This window comes from Pristis pectinata, chromosome 38 (genome assembly GCF_009764475.1).
Source record: "Pristis pectinata isolate sPriPec2 chromosome 38, sPriPec2.1.pri, whole genome shotgun sequence".
NCBI lineage: Eukaryota > Metazoa > Chordata > Chondrichthyes > Rhinopristiformes > Pristidae > Pristis > Pristis pectinata.
In genome coordinates, this window is record NC_067441.1 from 1993754 (window position 1) to 2018173 (window position 24420).

Consider the following 24420-nt stretch of genomic DNA (forward strand, 5'->3'; position numbering starts at 1 on the left):
TACCTTGACCTTGCACCTCCAGACTTTCCGAGAGCTTCTTCCAAGGTTTCCAGACCAGGTCGGCACCGTGCACCGCCACTTCCTCCCAGAGCGTCCGGGACGCATCCTCGACCACCGCCTGGAACCTGGCTCCTACGTTGATGCGGCTGGGGAAAGGCAAGCGTGTGCCCGTTAGCGCCCAGCCACGGCTGGGGAGGGAGAGAGACACAGCCTGCAAATCCCCCCCACCCCTCGCTCAGCCCCTGAGAAAGCGCACACACCCAGTCACCTCTTTCTTATTAACTAGAAGCACTACAAAAGGACAAATAGCGTCACTACACTACAACTAGTACAGGAAAAGGAGAAAGCAAACTGAGCAGCTACTGTCGAATAATTGCTTTTGTCACTAATGGCCAAGAGATCCATTCTATTTAAATGCAAGGACCCAATACCCCCACTACATTTCAATGGTTCTTTCAAACTATAACATGTTTAAGCTTAGAAAGAATCAGGAGCGGCACTGTTGATCCTTTGCTTCAATTTGAGGAAGTTTGGAGTCCATTTATTCAGTATTTCCTTACGACGTGAGCAGACCTTTTCTGAATCCCCTTCAATAACCTTTGAATATAGAGGAGCGGAGCTGACGACAGAAGAATGTCTTTTTTAATCGAAGAAATATCAGTCCAGTTTTTTTTCTTAGAAGTTTTTGCTTTGGTTCGGTTTATATTACATTTTTTTGATTTGGGGGTTTTCTCTTCATATAATTAAATTTCTTTTCAATATTTTTCCCCATCATGTTCACTTGGCAAGAGAGCGGGAGGGTGAGATGACATATTTTACTCCTCATGGGTATGAATATGAACAGTTATTGTTACCCTGATCTCTTTGTATCAGATGTAGAATCATTAGTGTTACCGACATCAATTGAATTCATTTGAAATTCAATAAAAAGGTTGAAAAAGAGAAAAACTAAGCAGCAATGTAACTGCAGCGAAATAACGTTGACTAAACGCGCCACGCAACACAGCACCCGCGAAACGCATCACGCAGCACTTCAGAGAAGAATCGCATTCTCACCGTTCACAACACACGCGATGCCCTGAGGGGCCCACCGAGCACGGAACTCAGCCAGGGTGCCCGCAGAGTCTGCGCGCTCCCTCTCCAAGGACACCTGCGCACGGACGTGAGCCCGGAAGGGACCACCTCCACCCCACCCTTCCCCTCCGAGGCAGGTCAAGCAGCGTCCGTGGGGGTGGGAGAGGAACCATCGAAGTTCTGGTTCCAGAGCCTGAGGGTGGTCAGGGGAGGGGAGGGGCTGGAGCTGGGACACAGGCGTCAGGTGGACGCTCAATGGTGGGAGGAGGGGAGTGTGGGGCAATGTTTCTATAAGTCCTCTCTGCGCCCCTTCCAGCGCCATGTCAACGAGCGGTTGTTGGTCGGTACAGACTGGATGGGCAGAAGGGCCTATTCCCCACCCCATCTCTGTGATAAAATTCCTCCTCACCTGCATCCAACCCATCCCCAGCCAGTGCGTATGGAGACTCGGGAACAGAGGCCAAAGCTGCAGAGAGTTCCACAGCACAGAAACACGCCCTTCTGTGCCGACCCCTATACACTGATCCCATTGTATTCTCCCCATCAACTACCCCCCAGATTCTACCCCTCACCCACACACCAGGGGGGCAGTTAACCCACCAACTTCAGGGAAGGAACTGGAGCCCCCGGGGGGATCCCACAGGGAGAACACGCAAACTCCACACAGACAGTGCCGGAGGTCAGGATCGAACTCGGGTCTCTGAAGCCAAAGTCAGCGGCTCCACCGGGGTGGGGGGAGGGTGGGGGGGTCAGTGACGAAATTTTTGAGTCCTCCCTTCCCAAGGCCACAGTGCAGTCGGTTGTGGGGAGGTGGGAGCGACGGATTTCTGGGGGAAGAGTGGGAGAGTCAGCCAGTGGGAGAGGAGAGGTAGAGGGGCAGAATGTCCTCTGGTGGCCCTTATGGGTCGCAGGACCGTCCCTGCAGCAGATCTAACGCGGGCACCGTGCCCACCAGCTACAGGCGGTACCTGAGGAATGGCAGCACACGTTGTACAGGCAGTGACCTGTTTCTGGGGCAACAGGCTAACGGAGGGGGGGGTGTACTCACGGAGTCTGACCGTTCCCCGGTGTGGTGTAGTCCTGGGACACACAATCGAAGCCGTCTGGGTAAAGGGAAAATAATTGTCACCATCAAATGTGAAGAAAGAATCTCCCTGTGTAGTCATCCACACCCTGAATAAACAGTCGCTCTGTACAGTTACACAGCGACCCTCACCCTGAATAAACAGCGACTCTGTACAGTTACACAGTGACCCTCACCCTGAATAAACAGCGACTCTGTACAGTTACACAGTGACCCTCACCCTGAATAAACAGTCGCTCTGTACAGTTACAGTGACCCTCACCCTGAATAAACAGTCGCTCTGTACAGTTATACAGCGACCCTCACCCTGAATAAACAGTCGCTCTGTACAGTTACACAGCGACCCTCACCCTGAATAAACAGTCGCTCTGTACAGTTACACAGCGACCCTCACCCTGAATAAACAGTCGCTCTGTACAGTTACAGTGACCCTCACCCTGAATAAACAGTCGCTCTGTACAGTTACACAGCGACCCTCACCCTGAATAAACAGTCGCTCTGTACAGTTACACAGCGACCCTCACCCTGAATAAACAGTCGCTCTGTACAGTTACACAGCGACCCTCACCCTGAATAAACAGTCGCTCTGTACAGTTACACAGCGACCCTCACCCTGAATAAACAGTCACTGTACAGTTACACAGCGACCCTCACCCTGAATAAACAGTCGCTCTGTACAGTTACACAGCGACCCTCACCCTGAATAAACAGTCGCTCTGTACAGTTACACAGCGACCCTCACCCTGAATAAACAGTCACTCTGTACAGTTACACAGTGACCCTCACCCTGAATAAACAGTCACTCTGTACAGTTACACAGTGACCCTCACCCTGAATAAGCAGTCACTCTGTACAGTTACACAGTGACCCTCACCCTGAATAAACAGTCACTCTGTACAGTTACACAGTGACCCTCACCCTGAATAAACAGTCACTCTGTACAGTTACACAGCGACCCTCACCCTGAATAAACAGTCACTCTGTACAGTTACACAGCGACCCTCACCCTGAATAAACAGTCACTCTGTACAGTTACACAGCGACCCTCACCCTGAATAAACAGTCACTCTGTTTACACAATACCTCCACACCAGCTTCAGGAACAGCTACTTTCCTACAACCATCAGGTACTTGAACCAACCTGCACACCCCTAACCCTACCTCAGCAACGGGACACTGCAGACCTCCTCTCGCACCACCGGGGACCTGACTCTGATTGTGTGTTTTTATGCACTCATGTCCTGTTTTCCACACTTTTCCTTCCCTGTCTTGTACATTTTATCCTGCATGGTTGTCTGTATTTTGGGGCCTGTGATGCCGCTGCAAGTTTCTCAGTGCTCCTGTATCTCACCGCACTTGTACACACCACAATAAACTCGACTCGACTCGATCGATCTCCCGAGTCCCACTGCCCTCACCAGGACATGCCCTCTCCCGATTATTCCGGAATTCCGAGGAAGCAGACACTTACTGAACTGGTTGCAGGGGTAGGGAGAAACAGCAGGGTCATTGTTGGAAGTGGCAGAATGCAGGTTGCAGAAGAGTCCGCTGCCCTTTCGCAGGGGGTCTAACATGGGCTGCGGGGTGTAATGGAGGGGTTCCACGGCTCGCTCAAGAAGATCACCAGCGTTGCTGTTGACGGACCGGAGGTAACTCCGATACACGGTCACGGGCGGATACTTGGGAACGAGACCTTCGGCACTCTGTGGGCACAGCACACTCGGTTTTAGATTCACCAACCTCTTGCCCCGTCTACATAAATTGGTTTATTATTGTCACATGTACAGAGGTACAGTGGCAAACGTTGCTTTGCATGACATCCGTACAGATCATTTCATCACATCAGTGCATCGAGGTAGTACAAGGGATAACAGAATGAAGAATAAAGTGTTACAGTTACAGAGGAAGTGCAGTGCAGGCAGACAATAAGGTGCAAGGGCCACGACGAGGTAGATTATGAGGTCAAGAGTCCGTTTTATTGTACTAGGGGACCATCCAATCATCTTATAACAGCAGGATAGAAGCCGTCCTTGAGCCTGGTGGTACGTGCTTTCAGGTTTTTGTATCTTCCTCAAGAGTGCTGAGGAAATTCGGCATGTCCCTGATGACCCTCACCAATTTTTACAGATGCACCATCGAAATCGCCCTATCTGGATGGCACACGGCCTGGTACGGCAACTGCTCTTCCCGGGACCGCAGAGCATCCTATTGTAGCGGTTGGCGTAACACTATTACAGCGCCGGTGACCCGGGTTCGATTCTGGCCGCTGCCTGTAAGGAGTTTGTACGTTCTCCCCGTGTCTGCGTGGGTTTCCTCCGGGTGCTCCGGTTTCCTCCCACATTCCAAGGACACACGGGTTAGGAAGTTGTGGGCGTGCTATGTTGGCGCCGGAAGCGTGGAGACACTTGCGGGCTGCCCCCCAGAACACTCGACGCAAAAAGATGCATTTCACTGTGTGTTTCGATGTACGTGTGACTAATAAAGAAATCTTATCTTATCTTCAGGACCCCTGGGGCACCACCCATCTCACCATCTCTCCGTGACATCTTCCAGACACCCCCACCACCCTGCCAGTTCGGGAGAACGTTTACACCAACGGGGACGGCGCTGGCCAGCGGTGGAAACAGGCACGACGGGAAATGGAGGTGACTGACCCACCTCAGGCGTCGAGTAGTCGACCATGTTGCTCAGCATCCTCATTTCCTGTCCGGACAGGAAGTCACCCGAGGCCTCCGCCAGGGGGCTGTCTCGCCTGCAGCTCTCGCCCGCGGGCGCCTTGGCTGCCAGGGCGTTTGTTGGGAGGTGGGCAGAGAAGTGGCAGCCATCCCTCGGGACCTTCTGCACATTGTTCTACGAGAAGATGGGATCCCGTCAGCCTTCCCTCCGCATCGGCTCCCTTCGCCCTCCTCATTTCCCCCCTCGTCTCCTCCCCCACCTCCTCCTGTCCCTCCCAAATTCCTGGGGTGGATTTACCCCTTGACCTGGTAGCCCACGCCCCTCTCCCCATCCACGTGGGAGATTCCTCTCCCATCTGGAGGAGCTCCCTCACCTCTTCCCTCATCGTCTCCCTCGGAGACTCTCCCGGACCCCTCATCTCAATAACGAATCCTCCCCTGACTTCAGATAACCTCCCTCTCTGCCTCAGAACTGGACACTCCTCCCTCTGATCACCTTGGCCCAGTTGTTTTCTCGTTTGGAAACACGAAAGGATAGGAGCGATGGGCCAAATGGCCCATCGTCCCTCCCTGGGCATGCCCCTTTGCTATCAGTGACGCGTTACACCCACAAAGAAGCTCGACCTGATTTCAACTGCCCCCTTAATGGCCACACCAACGTACTTGGTCTTGCCCTCCCGCAGATATTCCCTGCGGACTATCCAATTCCCTCCTCCTCACCTCTTCTGCTGCCTAAAATCAACTTGTTTTCTCCTCTTCCCGCTTCCGACCCTGAAATGTTGAGACTCTCTCTCCCTCTCTCTCTGTCTTCCCCCCCCCCCACCACCCCACCCCACCCCACAGGCACTGCCTGACCTGATAAGTGTCCTCCAGCAATCCCGACTTTATCTGGGATTTCCGACGTCTGTGCGGGGGCTGACTGACCTGGGTCACGGGGTGGGAGGTCCCCATGCATGCCCCGGGAGCGACATGGGCCTGGAAACTTGCGGCGTTCCTGAACTGTTCCTTGCAGCATCCACAGCTGAAGGGGTAGGGTGCCTCCTCCTTCTCCTCGAGCCCTCTCCTGTGCAGAGCGGATGCATCCAACAGCAGAGTGAAAAGGAGAAAAGAATTCCTGTTTTCCCCACAAACTTCCCTGCCTCCCAAGCCGTCGATGTACAAAGACGCACACCGCCCACTGAAAGCCAACCGGCGGCAAGAAATTACCAAAGTCTGTTGGCACATCCCTCCCCACCATCGGGAGTATCTACCGGAGGCGCTGCCTCAAGAAGGCAACATCCATCATCAAAGATCCCCACCATCCAAGCCGTGCCGTCTCCTCGCAGCTCCCATCGGGCAGGAGGTACAGGAAGTCCCCACACCACCAGGCTCAGGAACAGCGACTTCCCTTCAACCGTTTGGTTCCTGAACCGACCGACACAACCCTGATCACTGCCTCAGTACAGCAACACTGGGACCTCTTTGCACTACAGAAGACTTTGTGTTTTTTTTTGTTCTGATTGTGTTCTTTCTTGTAAAAATTGTGTATAATTGATGTTTAATTTATGTTTTTCTTGTGAATGCTGCTTATCTGATGCTCTGTACCTGTGATGCTGCTGCAAGTAAGTTTTTCACCGCACCTGTGCACACATGGGCTTGTGCATCTGACAGTAAACTCAACCTTGACCTGAAGACTTGATCTTGGAGCAGGATAAAATGTCGGCACAACGTTGTGGGCCGAAGGGCCTGTACTGTGATGTAGTGTCCTATGTTCTATGTTCTATGAAGGAGGTTTGATACAGGAGCAAAGGGAGCCTTGCTCCAATTATACAGGCCACGCCTGGAGTGTTGCATGTTGGTCTTGCTTTATGCGTTGGTCAGACCACATTTCCTGAGCAATTTTTGGGCCCCGTGTCTAAGGAAGGATGTGCCAGCCCTGGAGAGGGTCCAGAGGAGGTTTTCACAAGAATGATCCTGGGGATGAAAGGGTTAATGTACAAGGAGCGTTTGATGTCTCTGGGCCTGGAGTTCAGAAGGATGAGGGGGGGATCTCATTGAAACCTCCCAGATACTGAAAGGCCTGGACAGAGCGGACGTGGAGAGGATGTTTCCATCAGTGGGAGAGTCCGGGATCCGAGGGCACAGCCTCGGCATGAAGGGACGTCCCTTTAGAACTGAGATCAGGAGGAATTTCTTCAGCCAGAGGGCAGTGAATCTGTGGAATTCGTTGCCACAGGTGGCTGTGGAGGACAAGTCATTGGGTGTGTTTTAAGGCAGAGGTTGATCGGGAAAGGGGTTAAGGGTTACGGGGAGAATGGGGTTGAGGGAAAAAAATCAGCCATGATCGCATGGCGGAGCAGACTCGATGGGCCGAATGGCCTAGCCCTGCTCCTATACCTTGCGGTCTCCTCCTGTGAGGAAGGTGTTGGTGTCGGAGAGGGGAGTGCAGTGAGGATTCACGGGACCAATCCCTCGGAGGGAGGACAGAGATCGGGGCGTGGGGCCGATAACCGCTGGAGTTGGGAGGAGCAGCTGGAATCATATTGAAACTCCGAGACACAGAGGGGTACAGCAGGGAGACAGGCCCTTCAGCCCATCCTATCCGTGCCTGACATTAAACCCCCACTAATCTGACACTAATCCCATTTTATTCTCCCCCCTCATTCCCATCCACTGCCCACCCCCAGATTCTACCCCCAGGGGCAACTTACAGCGGCTGGTTAACCTACCGACCAGCTAGAACGTAGGGCAGCGCAGTGGGTAGTGCCGCTGCATCCCAGCGCCAGAGACCCGGGTTCGATCCCGACCTCCGGCGCTGCCTGTGTGGAGTTTGCACGTTCTCCCCATGACCGGGTGGGTTTCCCCCGGGAGCTCTGGTTCCCGTCAACGTCCCGATGACGGGTGGGGTCGGTGGGTTAATTGCCCCTTGGCGTGTGGGTGAGGGGTGGGATCTGTGGGGCAGTTGACGGGACTGTGGGGGGAGTAGGTGACGGGGGGAGTGGGGTCGATGGGCTTGCTGTGCAGGGAGACAGCATGGACCAATCGGGCGGAATGAATGGCCTCCTTGGACTCTTCCTGTGCAGGGAGGTGAGACATCTGGAGAGTTTGGGAGCCCACCGAACTGTCGATGAACCCACCTGGTTCTCTGAGACCCTCTGGGGACGGAACCCGCCGTCCTTACCCGGTCTGGGCCTGTATGTGACTCCTGACCGTCCCCAAGCTTGGCCTTCCAAGGAGGGGATCTCCCCCAACCCCTCCCACCACACCCCCAACCCCCCCCACCCCCACCCATCTCCAAACCACCCCAACTGCCCCACCTCTGCACCCCACCCCCAACCCCGCCCCCCAACCCAACCCACACCCCCACCCCACACTCACCTCCCCCCCACCCAACCCCCCCTCCGCTCCCCAACCCCCATCCCCAACCACCCCCAACTACCTCACCCCCACCCACCCCCAAACACCCCCAACCGCCCCACCTCCGCACCCCACCCCCCAACCCCTCCACACCCCCAGCACCCCACCTCCACCCACCCCCCAAACCCCACCCACCTCCGCTCCCCACACCCACCCCCAACGACCTCCCCACCCAACTCCCCACACCCACCCCAACACCTCTGCACCCCCCACCCCCAGCCACTTCTGCTCCCCACCCCTACCCACATCCACCCCCACCACCACCTCCCAACCTCCACCCCACCCAATCCTCCCCCACCCCCACCCCCAACCTCATCCCACCATACCCCCCACACCCCCACCCACTCCCCCCACCCTCCCAGGGCCCTACCTTTGACCAGCCAACCTGCCGCAGGACGGAGGCGTCTGATGTACCTGCGGGATAAAGAAGGCCGGGTCATTGGTGGACTGGGGAGCATCTGCCCCGTACTCCCATTGGCTGAGCCCAGGGACCCGTGGCAGCCAATCACCCAGGCTCTGCTGCTGTCCATCAGCCACGCTCTGTGGCCCACCGTTGTCTGCCCGCTCTAGTCCCAGGACCTCATTGGTCCCCACACCCTCATCCACCCAATCCTCCCCCACCGCTGTCACCTCCCAAACCCTTTCCCAGCTCCCCGGCACCAACCAGCTCCCTGATTCCCGTCCATCCAGCCCCACCCACAGTTGCCCGGACACTCGAGCTCCAGAAACGCCCCCCCTCCCCCCCCCCACCAACTAAATCCCCTCCGTCCCTCCCCGAACCCCTCCAATCTCCCCCGCCCTCCCGCAAACCCCTGGTCAGACCCTCCGTGGTTGGGGATCAACGCCGTGCTGGTTTCACCGAGGGACGGACAGGGAGGAGGAGGCCATTCTGCCCATTGAGTCCGTACCGGCTCTGCAAGCACAACCTCCAGCCTCCTTCAGATACCCAGCCAGGTTCCGATCTGAACCTGCACCCCCTGTCCCAAGGTATGGTCCAGGCTACAGATAGTTCTGTCATGGGACCTGCTTCCTTACGCAGGTCCTCCTGGACTTATGGGCAGCCTGTACGCACGGACGGGATGGAATGGCCGGCTGCAGACATCTTCCTTGACTCCACTGTCCCTTCTCTCCCCCAGGGCCGGCGGGCAGGGTGGAGCCGAGCTGAGCCGGCAGCGCAGAGCTGACTCCACAGCTCGCTCAGTGGGTCAGGGAGGCCGCCAACGGCCACTCTCCCCCCGCCTGCTTGCTTGAATGTGACACTCTCCCTCACGCTGATTTTCGAGTCAGAGTCATACGACGCAGAAACAGGCCCTTCGGCCCAACTGGTCCATGCTAACAAAGACACCCATCTAAATTAGTCATTTGCCCGCGTTTGGCCCGTATCCCTCTGAACCTTTCCTATCCATGGACCTGTCCAAGTGTCCTTTAAATGTTCTTAATGTACCTGCCTCACCCACTTCCTCTGGCAGCTCGTTCCACGTACAGACCACCCTCTGGGTGAAGACATTACCCCTCAGGTTCCTATTAAATCTCCCCCCTCTCACCTTAAACCTGTGTGCTCTAGTTCTTGATTCCCCAACCCTGGGGAAGAAAAACTGTGCGCGTTCACCCTATCGATGCCCCTCATGATTTTACACACCTCGATAAGGTCACCCCTCAGTCTCCTACGCTCCAAGGAGTTAAGTCCCAGCCTGTCCGACCTCTCCCTATAACTCAGTCCCTCAAGTCCCGGCAACGTCCTCATAAATCTCCTCTGCACTTCTTTCCAGTTTGATAACATCTTTCTTGTAGTAGGGTGACCAAAGGTGAACACAGTACTCCAAGTGCGGCCTCACCAGCGTCCTGTACAACCGTAATGGCAGATGGAGTTTAATTCGGATAAATACGAGGTGTTGTGTTTTGGGAAGACAAACCTCCCAACCTCTATACTCAGTGCCCTGACTGATGAAGGCCGGCGTGCCAAACGCCTTCTTCACCGCCCTGTCTGCCTGTGACACCACTTTCAGGGAATTATGTACCTGAACTCCAAGGTCCCCCTGTTCTACAACACACCCCAGGGCCCTACCGTTTACCGTGAAAGTCCGACCTTGATTTGCCTTTCCAAAATGCAGCACCAACCACGATTCCCATCTAAGTTAGTTCTATTTGCCAGCATTTGGCCCATATCCCCCTACACCCTTCCGATCCACGAACCTGTCCAAATGTCTTTTAAACGATGGAATTGTCCCCACCTCTACCACTTCCTCTGGCAGCTTGTTCCACACACCCACCGCCCTCTGGGTGAAATACTTGCCCCTCAGGTCGCCCTTAAATCTTTCCCACTCACTTTAGACCTGTGCCCTCTAGTTTTTGAATCCTTTTCTCTGGGAAAACGACTGTGACCGTTCACCTTATCTACGCCCCTCAAGATTTTATATGTTTTTGTTCAGTTCCGATCCGGACAGGGTGGTGAAAAAGGCTTTTGACTGTTTGCGGGAATGGGACCCTGTGTTAACCCTAAAAGACACCTAGACAGGTGTATGGATAGGAAAGGGTGGGAGGGATATGGGCCAAACGCAGGCAAATGGGACTGGCTTAGATGGGCATCTGGGTCAGTGTGGCGTGGTTAGTAGTCTATGACTCTATGAATCTATAACCTGGGAAATGCCTGTACGTTCTCCCACCAGAGAAGATGACTAACCTTCCCACCCTGATATAGAACATAGAAAACCCACAGCACAATTCAGGCCCTTCAGCCCACAAAGCTGTGCCGAACATGTCCCTACCTCAGAAATTACTAGGCTTACCCACAGCCCTCTATTTTTCTCAGCTCCATGTACTTATCCAAAAGTCTCTTAGAAGACCCTATCGTATCCGCCTCCACCACCGTTGCCGGCAGCTCATTCCACGCAATCACCACTCTCTGAGTAAAAAACTTACCCCTGACATCTCCTCTGTACCTACTCCCCAGCACCTTAAACTTGTGTCCTCTTGTGGCCACCATTTGAGCCCTGGGGAAAAGCCTCTGACTATCCACACGATCAATGCCTCTCATCATCTTATACACCTCTGTCAGGTCCCCCCTCATCCTCCAAGGAGAAAAGGCCGAATTCCCTCAACCTGCTTTCATAAGGCATGCTCCGCAATCCAGGCAGCATCCTTGTAAATCTCCTCTGCACCCTCTCTATGGCTTCCACATCCTTCCTGTAGCTAGGTATCTTCCAGCTGTCTGCTCAGTCCCCTTGCCCCATTCGTTTCCCTGGAACCCCTGAACATCAGCTGTCCCTCCCCTGGACTGAGAGGGTAACAAGGGAGAGGCGATAAATGTTGGCCATTCCAACCTCACCAAAGTCCCCAAAGAAATGAACGCAGAACAGCAATAAACATCATACTCGAGGTAGTAGGGTCACAGAAACAGACCCTTCGGCCCACCTTGACCGTACTGAGCATCGTCCCAATCCATCCCACACATCAACGGGTATATCAGTGTATTGAAACAGGCAGGACCAATCCCAGTGCGTCCCCAGGAGAGGCAACGATGCCATCCGTGGATGGGCCCACAGCAGTGGGCAGGCAGACGCGTACGCTGGGAGCGCGTGTACGCACACACAGACATGCGCAGGGACGCAGTGCCACGGTTGAGCCTACCTGCTCCCAGTAGAGGTCGGTGGGGCAGAGCTGAGGTGCGAGGAGTTTGTTGGCGGAGGGGTTCAGGAGCTGGATGCAGGAGGTCTCGCCGCCGTTCTCGGTCTCCTGGTGCGGGCAGGGAGTCACATACTGTGGGGACGAGGAGGCGGGGCCCAGGGGCTGTGGGGTTTGCACTGTGGGGAAGGAGAGCGAGCAGGCAGCAGTCAGTGGAGACGGTCAAGCACGGAGCAGCCGCGGGGGATAGTCACCCCTCCTGTCCGCACACGCAGCCCGTAACGCACGGGAAAGGAAGCTCTGGTATCCCGGAACCAGAAACACACACTGATACCTTGCACCCCCCCAATAAACCCCCACCCCTCACTATGTCACCCCCCCTCACTGTGACACCGACACCCCCCTCACCGGGACGCCGACACGCCCCACAACCCACACAGCTTTGGCACCCCGCTGTCCCGTTGACCCCTGCTCCCTGCCCCCGCCCCCTGCGTCGGTTACCTGGTGACCCGTGGCTGTTGTGCTGGTACAGCGGGGCGCCCATCGCCTCCCGCGGTGGCTCCTGCAGACGGTAGTGCGGCCTGCCCCCATAGACGTACTGCTGGCCGGTGGCCACCCCCAGCCCGAAGTGCTCCCTCTTGCCCTCCGCGCCCGGGGCCGGGCCCCCTGCCCGCTGCTCTGCCCCACGGCCGAACTGGGCCGTGGCGGCCGGGTGGAAAGAGGGGCGGATGTGCCCCCTGCAGGGGCTGGAGTGAGCGGCCTGGGCCGGTGGCTCACCCTCACCCAGCATGCGTTGTTGGCGGTGCTGGGGGTGCTCCCCTTGCTGTGTGGCTGCAGCGGAGTGCTGCAGGAAGGCCGACTGTGGCCCCAGCTGCATGGCCGGCATGCGACGGGCCTGCGCTAGGCCACAGTGCAGGTTCGGGGCCTCCTGGGGACGGTAGTGAGGGCCCTGGGACACCCTGGGGTGGAGGTAGTGAGGGGGGTGCGTCTTCTCTGTCAACATCTGCCTCAGGGTGGGTGTCTGCACACAACTGGCGGCCCCTGACCCCTGACCCAGCGCCCTCCGGCGGAGGAAGGCCTCGTTGAAGGAGTCCAGCTTCCCGTCCATCCTCCTGGCGACCGGCACCTCGTAGGAGGCCTCGTAGCCGGCAAATCCGGCTGGGCTGTGGGCGCCCGCCATCTCCGGCTTGGGGCCCACTGCGCCGGACAGCTCGGAGGCTGGCCAGCCGTCGTCATGGGCAACGGCGGCCATCTTGGGGGCATCCACGGGTGGCCGCAGGGGGTCCAGCCCGTCGGGAGCAAAGCAGTGGGGGCCCGGCTGGCCACCCCCACCTACCACCCCGCTGCCCCCGCCCCCCTCCAGCTCCAGCAGTGGGGGCAGTGGCGGTCGTAGAAGAGCAGCGGGGTGCGGTCTCCCGGCGCGGTCACTCCCAGCTGCTCGGACATGGCGCGTGCGGTCTGCGGAGGGCTGGTCAGCGAGGGGTCTGAGGTCCCGGGCTAGAAAACAGAGAGGGAGGAGGTTAGAAAGTTGTATGGTGAGGGGGGAGGGAGGGGGAGGGTGCGGGGGGAGGGCTGAGGGGGGGTGAGGGAAATAGGGAGGGAGAGGGAGGGGGAGGTAAGAGCCAGAGGTGGGGGGAAGGAGAGGGGGAGGGGTATGGGGAGGCTGAAGGAGTCAGGAAAGGGAGAGGGAGAGAGAGGTGGCCCCACCACCCCTCCCGCAGCGCGGTGCTCCCCCCTCGCCGTCCCTCCCGCAGCGCGGCGCTCCCCCCTCGCCGTCCCTCCCGCAGCGCGGCGCTCCCCCCTCGCCGTCCCTCCCGCAGCGCGGCGCTCCCCCCTCGCCGTCCCTCCCGCAGCGCGGCGCTCCCCCCTCGCCGTCCCTCCCGCAGCGCGGCGCTCCCCCCTCGCCGTCCCTCCCGCAGCGCGGCGCTCCCCCCTCGCCGTCCCTCCCGCAGTGCGGCGCTCCCCCCTCGCCGCCCCACAAGGTCTCAGCTGATCTGACTGTAACCTCCATGTCCCCCACCCACCCTGGGTGACCTTTCATCCCCTTGCTTATCGAAAACCGGTCTCCCTCTGCCTTAAGAACGTCTGACGACTCTGCTCCCGCCTCCCTTTGGGAGCTCCAAGGACCCACTGCTCTCCAAGAGAAAACATCTCAGCTCATCTCCATTGTACATGGGTCACCCCTTGTTCTTAAACAGTGATTCCTCCCCACCCGTTCTAGACTCTCACAGGAGGAGACACCTCTCCCAACCCACCCTGTCCACTTGGGATCTTGCTTCAATCCAGTCCCCTCTCCCTCTTGTCAACAAGATTCTAAATTTCTACAGATGTGCGGTGGAGAGCGTTCTGACTGGTTGCATCACCGCCTGGTACAGAGGCTCCAATGTGCAGGATCACAAGAGGCTGCAGAGGGTTGTAGACTCAGCCAGCTCCATCATGGGCACAACCCTCCCCACCATCGAGGACATCTTCATGAGGTGGTGCCTCAAAAAGTGGCATCCATCACTGAGGACCCTCACCACCCGGGTCATGCCCTCTTCATGTTACCACCATTGGGGAGGTGGTTCAGGAGCCTGAAGACCCACACTCAATGATTCAGGAACAGCTTCTTCCCCTCCACCATCAGATTTCTGAAGGGTCCATGAACCCATGAACACTCCCTTGTTATTCCTTTTCATTTGCACTATTTATTTATTTTGTAATTTATAGTAAATTTTATGTCTTTGCACTGTACTGCTGCCGCAGAACAATACATTTTACGTCATCTAAGTCAGTGATAATAAACCTGATTCTGATTCTGTTACAAGTCTGTCCACCTCACCTCACGAGACAACACATATATTCCGGGTATGGTCGAGTAAACCTTCTCGGAAGCTGCTTATATCCAGTTCCAGGAAGTTCTGCTTCAGGCCGCTGACTCCGTACATCACACAGAGACCAGGATTGCAAAATGTGGTCCCAGCAAGTCTCCCTGGGTACGCAGTCCCAGCGAGGAATTCACAAGCTCCGGAGAAGCAGACGGACTGACACCATCCAGCCTGGCCTGGGGAAGGATTCCGTTGAGCGGGGGAAGCTCAGGTAACGACGAGAAGCAACACTCTCCTTCTACACCGCTCCCTCAATTGCGTGCAGTTCTGGGTGCCCCGTTACAGGAGGGATGTGGAGGCTCTGGAGGGGGTGCAGAAGAGGTTCACCAGGATGCTGCCTGGATTAGAGGGCATGAGCTATAAGGAGAGGTTGGACAAACTTGGGTTGTTTTCTCTGGAGTGGCGGAGGCTGAGGGGAGACCTTGACAAAATTATGAGAGGCACAGACAGGGTAGACAGCAAGAGTCTTCTCCCCAGGGTCAAAAAGTCTAATACCAGTGGACATGCATTTAAGGTGAGGGGGGAAAGTTCAAAGGAGATGCGCGGGGTAAGTTTTTTACACAGAGAGCGGTGGGTGCCTGGAATGCGCTGCCAGGGGTGGGGGTGGAGGCAGATACGATTGAGGGGTTTGATAGGCTGTTAGACAGACACATGGATGTGCAGGGAATGGAGGGAGATGGCATCGTGCAGGCAGAAGGGATTCCATTTAATTCAGCATCGTGTTCAGCACAGACATTGTGGGCCGAAGGGTCTGTCCTGTGCTGTACTGTTCTGTGTTCTATGTAGAAGGCACTTGTCCATGCACAGGAAAGGTTTAGAGGGATATGGGCCAAAGGCGGGCAAACAGGTCTAGCTTAGATGGGGACCTTGGTCGGCATGGACCAGTTGGGCCGAAGGGCCTGTTTCCCCGGTGTGTGACTCAGTTCCTCTCTGCAACACTCTCTGGCCCTGCCTCTTTCACCCCTCCCTTCTTCCCTTTCTTGGCATCCCAGAACAAGTGTTAAGTGTGAAGTGATTCACTTCGGGAGATCGAATTCAAAGGCAGAATACACGGTTAATGGCAGGACTCTCCGCAGTGCGGAGGAATAGAGGGATCTTGGGGTCCACATCCATAGATCCCTCAAGGTTGCCACGCAGGTCGATAGGGTTGTTAAGAAGGCGTATGAGTGTTTGGCCTTCATTAGTCGGGGGGACTGAGTTCAAGAGCCGCGAGGTGATGTTGCCGCTCTATAGAACTCTGGTCAGACCACACTTGGAGTATTGTGTTCAGTTCTGGTCGCCTCATTATAGGAAGGATGTGGAAGCTTTAGAGAGGGTGCAGAGGAGAGGAGGGTACCAGGATGCTGCCTGGATTGGAGAGCATGTCTTATGAGGATAGGTTGAGCGAGCTGGGGCTTTTCTCTTTGGAGAGGAGGAGGATGAGAGGTGACTTGATAGAGGTTGTACAAGAGGCATAGATCGAGTGGACACTCAGAGACCTTTCCAAGGACGACAATGTCTAACATGAGGGGGCATAATTTTAAGGTGATTAGAGGAAGGTATAAGGGGGATGTCAGGGGTAAGTTTTTTACACAGAGGGTGGTGGGTGCGTGGAACGCACTGCCGGCAGAGGTTGTGGGGCAGATACATTAGGGACATTTAAGAGACTCTTAGATAGACACATGAATGATAGAGAAATGGAGGGCTGTGTGGGAGGGAAGGATTAGATAGATCTACAGCAGGATAAAATGTCGGCACAACATTGTGGGCCGAAGGGCCTGTACTGTGCTGTAGTGTTCTAGGTAACTTGGGCAGCTGAAGGCAGGAAACTGTTTGTGTGAGGCTGCTGGGGAAGGGACTGTGGGGACTCTGTGACTGGAGCACATTTAACATCCCCAAACGCCGGGCAATTTCACCCCAACTTTCCCACTTCTGCTCAACCTGCACGGTTAACGCAGCTTCTCTCTCTCTCTGTCCGTACGCGGAGCGAGCTGCCAGAGGAAGTGGGCGAGGCAGGCTACATCAACAGCATTTAAAAGGCACTCGGACAGGCCTACTGTACGGGCAGGGTTGAGAGGGACGTGGGCCAAGAGGGAACCGGCTTGGATGGGAATCTCGGTCGGCACGGACTGGTTGGGCTGCAGGGCTTGTTTCCGTGCTCTCTCGCCACCCCGCTGAACCCCAAGGGGATGCGAGCCCACCCGTGCGACCCCCTCCTCGCGAAACCCTCCAAGGACGGTAACGCCGGACAACCCCACCCCCCCCCCCCGCCGGCAGCCCTGCGTGAGCACAGTGGCTTCGGACAGAGGCGCACCACCTCCCCCCCCCCCCCCCCCCCCCCACGGGGATGCGTAGCCGGGGGTGGGGGGGGGGGGAGGCAAGATCCCCCCCACCCCCCGACTGACTTACCCCTGCTCGGCACGGCGTTGGGTACCTCCTGCCCTCCATGCCTGCCTCTGTGGCACCAACCTCCGGCTGGCAGTTAGCTGAAGGCCCCCGCTGTCCGCCCTGCTGAGCCGGCCCTGCCTCAGCACCTCACCCACCATCGCCAGGTCCTTCCTGACCGATGATATTCAGTCCGTTCCTGTTTCCTGGTCTCATCAGCTCACTGGCTCCCCGTGAAGTCACCTCGCAGCGGCTGAATCAGACTGAAACTTCCTTCCCCTCCTCACCACAGAGCTCGAGTGGTTCTCTGGCTCTCCCTCTCCCTCTCTGTCTCTGTCTCTCTCTCTCTCACTCTCTCTCCTCCCTCTCTCTGATTCTCTCTCACTATTTCCCTCTCTCTCTCTCTCCCTCGCCCCACACCTCACTCTGCACTGCTCCTGAGACTGGGGGTCTCTAGTTGGGTGCTGGGTGTGGGGGTCAGGGTGCGGGAGGTCATGGTGTGTGGGGGTCCGGGCGCAGGGGGTTTAGGGTGTGGGGGGACCAGGGTGTGGGGGGAGTCAGGGAGTAGGGGAGTCAAGGGATGGGGGGAGTCAGGGTGCAGGGGGGTCAGGTGCAAAGGGTCAGGGTGTGGGGGTCAAGATGTAGGGGTCAGGGTGTGGGAGGTCATGGGGGGGTGTTCAGGGTGGGGGGGTCAGAGTGTGGGGGGCAGGGGTTGGTGTGTTAGCCAGAGGGGCTGGTGTGGAGGTGGGAGACCATTAGGGAGGGAGGCTCCCTCACACCGAGGGAGAGCCGGAGAGGGTGTAAGCATCACTGAGTGAGGTGTGGTGACCCCACACTGAGTGCGGGGTGTGGAGGGGTTTCCCAGTGTGGAGGATGTGTGGCAGGGACTGTCCATGAACAATCGTGCAGTGGAAATATGTGCTGAGTGTGTAAGTGTGAGTAGGAAGTGTAAACAGGGTCACAGACATGAGAGTTGGGCACGTAAGGTGATAACAAGTGTGAGCGTGCGAGGACTGTAGGTGTGTGAGGGATGTGTGCGCAGGCTCACACGTGAGGGCTGTGGGAGAGCATTGCACATGAGTGTGAGGTGTGTAAGAGGACGAGGGAGCCAGGAGTGTGGAAAGGGCGCACCTCTGTGTGCGTAAAGAGGGTGCCAGCGAGACACATAAGGAAAGGTCAAGTGTGTGTGCGCGTGCGCGTAAGAGAGATAGTGTGTGTGTGAGAGAGAAAGTGTGAGAAAGTGGGTGTGAGTGTGAGAGTGTGAGAGAGTGTGAGAGAGTGTGTGAGAGAGTGTGTGAGAGAGAGTGTGAGAGAGAGTGTGAGAGAGTGTGAGAGAGAGTGTGTGAGAGAGGGTGTGTGAGAGAGGGGTGTGTGAGAGACTGTGAGAGAGAGTGTGTGAGAGAGTGTGTGAGTGTGTGAGAGAGAGTGTGTGAGAGAGGGTGTGAGAGAGACTGTGAGAGAGAGTGTGTGAGAGAGTGTGTGTGAGAGAGGGTGTGTGAGAGAGGGTGTGAGAGAGACTGTGAGAGAGAGTGTGTGAGAGAGTGTGTGTGAGAGAGAGTGTGTGAGAGAGAGTGAGAGAGAGTGTGAGAGAGAGTGTGTGAGAGAGTGTGTGAGAGAGAGTGTGTGAGAGAGGGTGTGTGAGAGAGAGTGTGAGAGAGAGGGTGTGAGAGAGACTGTGAGAGAGAGTGTGTGAGAGAGAGTGAGAGAGAGTGTGAGAGAGAGTGTGTGAGAGAGAGTGTGTGAGAGAGTGTGTGAGAGAGAGTGTGTGAGAGAGAGTGTGAGAGAGAGTGTGTGAGAGAGAGTGTGTGAGAGAGAGTGTGAGAGAGAGTGTGTGAGAGAGTGTGTGAGAGAGAGTGTGTGAGAGAGGGTGTGTGAGAGAGTGTGTGAGAGAGTGTGTGAGAGAGAGTGTGTGAGAGAGGGTGTGTGAGAGAGTGTGTGAGAGAGTGTGTGAGAGAGTGTGTCCCAGTGCCTGAGAAGATGGTCGATGGGTGCCATGTGTACGGCGATGAACGAGTGCCCAGGAGGGGTCCCGGTTGCCCTCTGCCCTGGTGCACTGACTCCCCATGACCCAGTCACATAGCATCAGCAGGGACTGTTCCTCACTGCCCACCCACGTCCCCGCAACAGAATAAACAGGGAGCAAAATCCACGGAGGAGCTGCACCCGTCAGCTGCAGCCTCCGAGCACCCACTGGGTGAACCACCCCGCACAACACACCCACACTCACACACACACACTCACACACCCACACTCACACACTCACACACCCACACACACACTTAAACACTCACACACACTCAGACACACACACCCACACACATACACTCATACACTCAAATACACTCACACAGAGTCACACACTCACACAGACACACACACACACACACACACACACACACACACTGTCACACACACCACTCGATATCCGCCAGTATGGGTCACACAGACATTGCACAGCATTGTTCAAACGGATGAGGTGTAGGGAGTAAATATAGCGCCACAAGACACCAGGGTTGTGCAACTCACGGCTGGGGTGCAGTGGCCGCAGTTCTTGACAAAAACCTATGTTACGTGTTTCAAAACCACTAGAAAGATGCGGGGAAGGGGGCAGGAAGCAGGGCTCAGTAAAGCCCACTCCAGACGCCGTCGATAACATCACACTGTAATTCTAACACATTGATCACAGTTTCTCTTAACCCATTTCTGGCAGCTTGAGAAAAAGTGCACCAATTTTTTTAGAGCAACGTTTGCTCCTCGGAGAATCGAACACATCCCACCTTTCAGATACTTCAGCTGCTCCCAGGGTCAGACACAGGGTAAAATTCCCTCTACACCGTCCCGTCACACACTCCCGGGGTCAGACACAGGGTGAAGCTCCCTCCACACCATCCCGTCACACACTCCTGGGATCAGACACAGGGTGAAGCTCCCTCCACACTGTCCCGTCACACACTCCCAGGATCAGACACAGGGTGAAGCTCCCTCCACACCGTCCCGTCACACACTCCCGGGGTCAGACACAGAGTGAAGCTCCCTCTACACCGTCCCGTCACACACTCCCAGGATCAGACGCAGGGTGAAGCTCCCTCCACACCGTCCCATCACACACTCCCAGGGTCACACACAGGGTGAAGCTACCTCCACACCGTCCTATCACACACTCCCAGGGTCAGACACAGGGGGAAGCTCCCTCCACACCGTCCCATCACACACTCCCGGGGTCAGACACAGAGTGAAGCTCCCTCTACACCGTCCCGTCACACACTCCCAGGATCAGACGCAGGGTGAAGCTCCCTCCACACCGTCCCATCACACACTCCCAGGGTCACACACAGGGTGAAGCTACCTCCACACCGTCCTATCACACACTCCCAGGGTCAGACACAGGGTAAAGCTCCCTCTACACCATCCCATCACACACTCCCGGGGTCAGACACAGACCGAGCAGTGCCTTGTAACAAGTTTATTAGTTTGTACGCGGATCTCCCAGCTGACTGTCACTTCTGTGGGCTAGAGGAGACCGTGTACCATACGTACATGGAGTGTGCGAGGTTGCAGCCCCTTTTTGCATACCTGCAGGGGCTGCTCCTCGCCTTCTGGTTGCACTTTAGCCCCACCCCTATTTATTGCGGTCATCCAGTAAGGAGGGGGGCAAGGAGGGCTGAGGATGTCTCAGTAAACTTGCTCCTGGGGCTGGCTGAGATAGCTATCCGTGGGTCCTGGAAGTGGGTAGCGGAAGGTGCCGCCCGGGTGGACTGTCTAGGGATGTTCTGGGGTTATGTCCGTGCCTGGGTAACTGTGGAGAGGGAACTGTGGTGTCCAGGGATACCATGGAGGCGTTCCGGGACTGTTGGGCACCGCAGGGGATAAGCACCATCCTTGGTAGGGATGGGAATATTTTAATTTAGTTTAGTTCATGTTAGCAACTGTGTTAGTTACTGTTATTGTCTCTGTTTGTTGTAGTATTGTAGATTGTATTTTGTAATAAAGGTAATTAATAAAAAAAAAGGGGTCAGACACAGGGTGAAGCTCCCTCCGCACCGTCCCATCACACACTCCCTGAGTCAGGAATAGGGTGAAGGTCCCTCTACACCGTCCCATCACACACTCCAGGGTTGGGTTACATGGGATGAGGGCTGGCAGGACTGGCATGGGCCAGGTTGCTGGCTCGGGACGTCCTGGATCGGTTTGCCTGGTGCTGGGACCAGTGAGGGTGTGGGACCTGTGTTGTGTTTCACTATGACAGGAATCGTGCTCTGACTGAGCTGCTGCTCTCCAGCTCTGACTAACCCCGGGAGGAGGTAATGTCAGTAAATTCCACCCACTCGCGCATCTTCAAGCCTGAGGCAGAACACATCGAGAGAGCTGTGCTGCTGCCCCGACCTCTTCCTGTGCCTCTGAGCCCCCTCGCTGCTTCTCGCCGCCTCTTGTGGCTCTCAGTTTCACTCCTTTGTTCCCTCATTGTCTCACTCACTCACTCACCCCGGTCCCTCGCGTTATCCGTCACACACCTCCCACCATCACTGGCGCCTGCGTCTTGTGTGTGGCACTTCAAGCAACACACCTGAGTGTCTGTGCGTGTGTGTGTGCGCACCCGTATGTCTGTGGATATGTGTGTGTGTGTGTGTGTGTGTGTGTGTGTGTGTGTGTGTGTGTGTGTGTGTGTGTAACTCCCCCCAGATTCCCCCAATTAACCCACTGACCCCACACATCGTTAGGATGTGGGAGGGAACCGGAGCCCCCTGGGGGAAACCCACATGTAAACTACACACACCCTCACACTCACACACACACATACACACACACACACACACACACACACACATACACACACACACACACACGCTGACACACACACACACATACACACACACACACGCTGACACACACACACACATACACACACACACACACACACGCTGACACACACACACACACACATGCACTGACACACACACGCGCGCATTGACACTCTCACACGTGCACACACACACGCGCGCGCGCCCTGACACTCTCGCATGCGCATACACACACACACACACACACACACACACACACACACACACACACACACAGCGCCGGAGGTTGGGATCAAACCCGGGTCTCTGGAGCTGAGAGGTAGCAGCACTATCCGCTGCGCCACTCCACAGTGTGGGTGTGTGGTTATACACAAGGGCCGCCATGCTCTCCCTCCTCTGACTATGTTCCATCCCGCTATTCCTCAGACACGTCGGACAGTTAGCGGGACAAGGGACAAAGGCGCTCAACAAAGTACTGAGCAGGGAGAGGAGGGCAGTGTGTTCTTGCAGCGAGTGTGACCCGGCCCAGTGTGGGGCAATGCACTTCGAGAAGTCAAATGTAAGAGGAAAGAACACAGTAAAAGGCAGGACCCTGAGGAGCATCGATGTACGGAGGGATCTCAGGGTCCAAGTCCCTCACTCCCTGAGAGTGGCCACAAAAGTAGACAGGGCAGTGAGGAAGGCGTACGGCACGCTTGTCTTCATCGGTGGGGGCGTCGAGTACAAGAGTCGGGAGGTCACGTTGCAGCTGTATAAAACTCTGGTCAGGCCGCACTGGGAGTATTGTGTGTAGTTCTGGTCGCCCCGTTACAGGACGGGTGTGGGGGGCTTTGGAGAGGGTGCAGGAGAGGTTCACCAGGGTGCTGCCTGGATTAGAGGGCATGAGCTACAAGGAGAGGTTGGACAAACTTGGGTTGTTTTCTCTGGAGCGGCGGAGGCTGAGGGGAGACCTGATAGCGGTTTATAAAATTATGGGAGGCACAGATAGATAGACAGTCAGAACCTTTTTCCCATGGCTGAAATGTCTAATACCAGAGGACGTGCATTTAAGGTGAGAGGGGGAAAGTTCAAAGGAGATGTGCGGGGGCAAGTTTTTTACACAGAGAGCGGTGGGTGCCCGGAATGGGCTGCCAGGGGTGGGGGTGGAGGCAGATACAATAGAGGGGTTTAAGAGGCTGTTAGACAGACACGTGGATGTGCAGGGAACGGAGGGATGTGCAGGCAGAAGGGATTGGTTTAAATAGGAACTGTGAACAGCAGAGGCATTGCGGACCGAAGGGCCTTCTCCTGTGTTCTGTGTTTAAAGGGAGCAGACACAATAGGAAGACCCAGGAAACTGCCGACGCTGGGATCTGGATTCAAAAGGAACTTTGGAAAGGGGATTAGATCAGGCACGGGATGTCCCGTTACAGCTGGACAAGGTGTCGGTGAGACCGCACCTGGAGTGTTGTGTGCAGTTCTGCTCGCCCAGAGACGGGACGGGTGTCACTAAACTGGAGAGGAGGCGGAAAAGATTCACGAGGACGTTACCGGGACTGGAGGGCTCGAGTTATAAGGAGAGGCCGGACAGACTGGGCTTTCCCTGGAGCGAAGGAGGCTGAGGGGTGACCTTACGGAGGTTCATAAAATCAGGAGGAGGGCATAGATAAGGTGGACGATCACAGACGTCTTCCCAGGGTAGGGGAGTCTAAAACTAGAGGGCACAGGTTGAAGATGAGAGGCGAAAGATTTAAAGGGGCAGGTTTTTCAGAGAGTGGGGTGGGGATATGGAATGAGCTGCCAGAGGAAGTGGGAGAGGTGGCTACAATTATGTTTAAAAGACACTGGACAGGTACACGGATGGGAAAGGTTTAGAGGGATATGGGCCATATGCAGGCAAATGGGACTGGCTTAGATGGGAGTCTTGGTTGTCATGGACCAGTTGGGCCCAAGGGCCTGTTTCCGGGCTGCACAACCCCATGACTCTCTGAATCTAATTACACAGGAAGATGCAACAGAGTAATGAGGGGGAGAGAGTCATAGTGAAACTTCAGGACCCCTCGGGTTATGAGAGAGGGCTACCGTCTCCGTGCCTTGTGGGACCGTTCGGCTTGTTCACGATGGCCACCTGCTCCCCTCACCAGCGTGTGTCGATCAGGTGCACACACTGCTCTGCCACTGACCTTGCACAACACGCTTTCATTTTAGATTAGCTGGGGATCTCCTGAGGTTGCTGCAAGAGTCTCAGCCGGAACCGTGTACTCGAGAGAGAGGCGATCGGGTTCCCAAAGGAGCCAGCAGAGAAAGGAAGTGGCTTTCGAGAAAAACTGTAGCTTTTGCAATTTAACCCATGCCCCAGGAGTGTGTGATGGGACGGTGCGGAAGGAGCTTCACTCTGTGTCTGATCCCAGGAGTGTGTGATGGGACGGTGCGGAGGGAGTTTCACTGTGTGTCTGACTCCGGGAGTGTGTGACGGGATGGTGCGGAGGGAGCTTCACTCTGTGTCTGACCCCGGCAGTGTGTGACGGGACGGTGTGGAGGGAGCTTCACTCTGTGTCTGA

At 56.1% G+C, this 24420-nt stretch overlaps 1 protein-coding gene across 1 annotated transcript in view; it reads right to left on the bottom strand.

Annotated features, from left to right (window-relative positions):
* LOC127586914 (uncharacterized) overlaps nucleotides 1-24420 on the bottom strand; it is an 80808-nt gene that overhangs the window by 12499 nt on the left and 43889 nt on the right. Inside the window, exons 3-10 of the mRNA XM_052044942.1 lie at nucleotides 12352-13347; nucleotides 11857-12029; nucleotides 8600-8643; nucleotides 5758-5896; nucleotides 4817-5008; nucleotides 3630-3861; nucleotides 2123-2177; nucleotides 4-146 (exon numbers count right to left, since the gene is read on the bottom strand). Of these exons, the coding sequence (XP_051900902.1) occupies nucleotides 4-146; nucleotides 2123-2177; nucleotides 3630-3861; nucleotides 4817-5008; nucleotides 5758-5896; nucleotides 8600-8643; nucleotides 11857-12029; nucleotides 12352-13347 (1974 nt within the window). The remainder of the gene's footprint in view (nucleotides 1-3; nucleotides 147-2122; nucleotides 2178-3629; nucleotides 3862-4816; nucleotides 5009-5757; nucleotides 5897-8599; nucleotides 8644-11856; nucleotides 12030-12351; nucleotides 13348-24420) is intronic.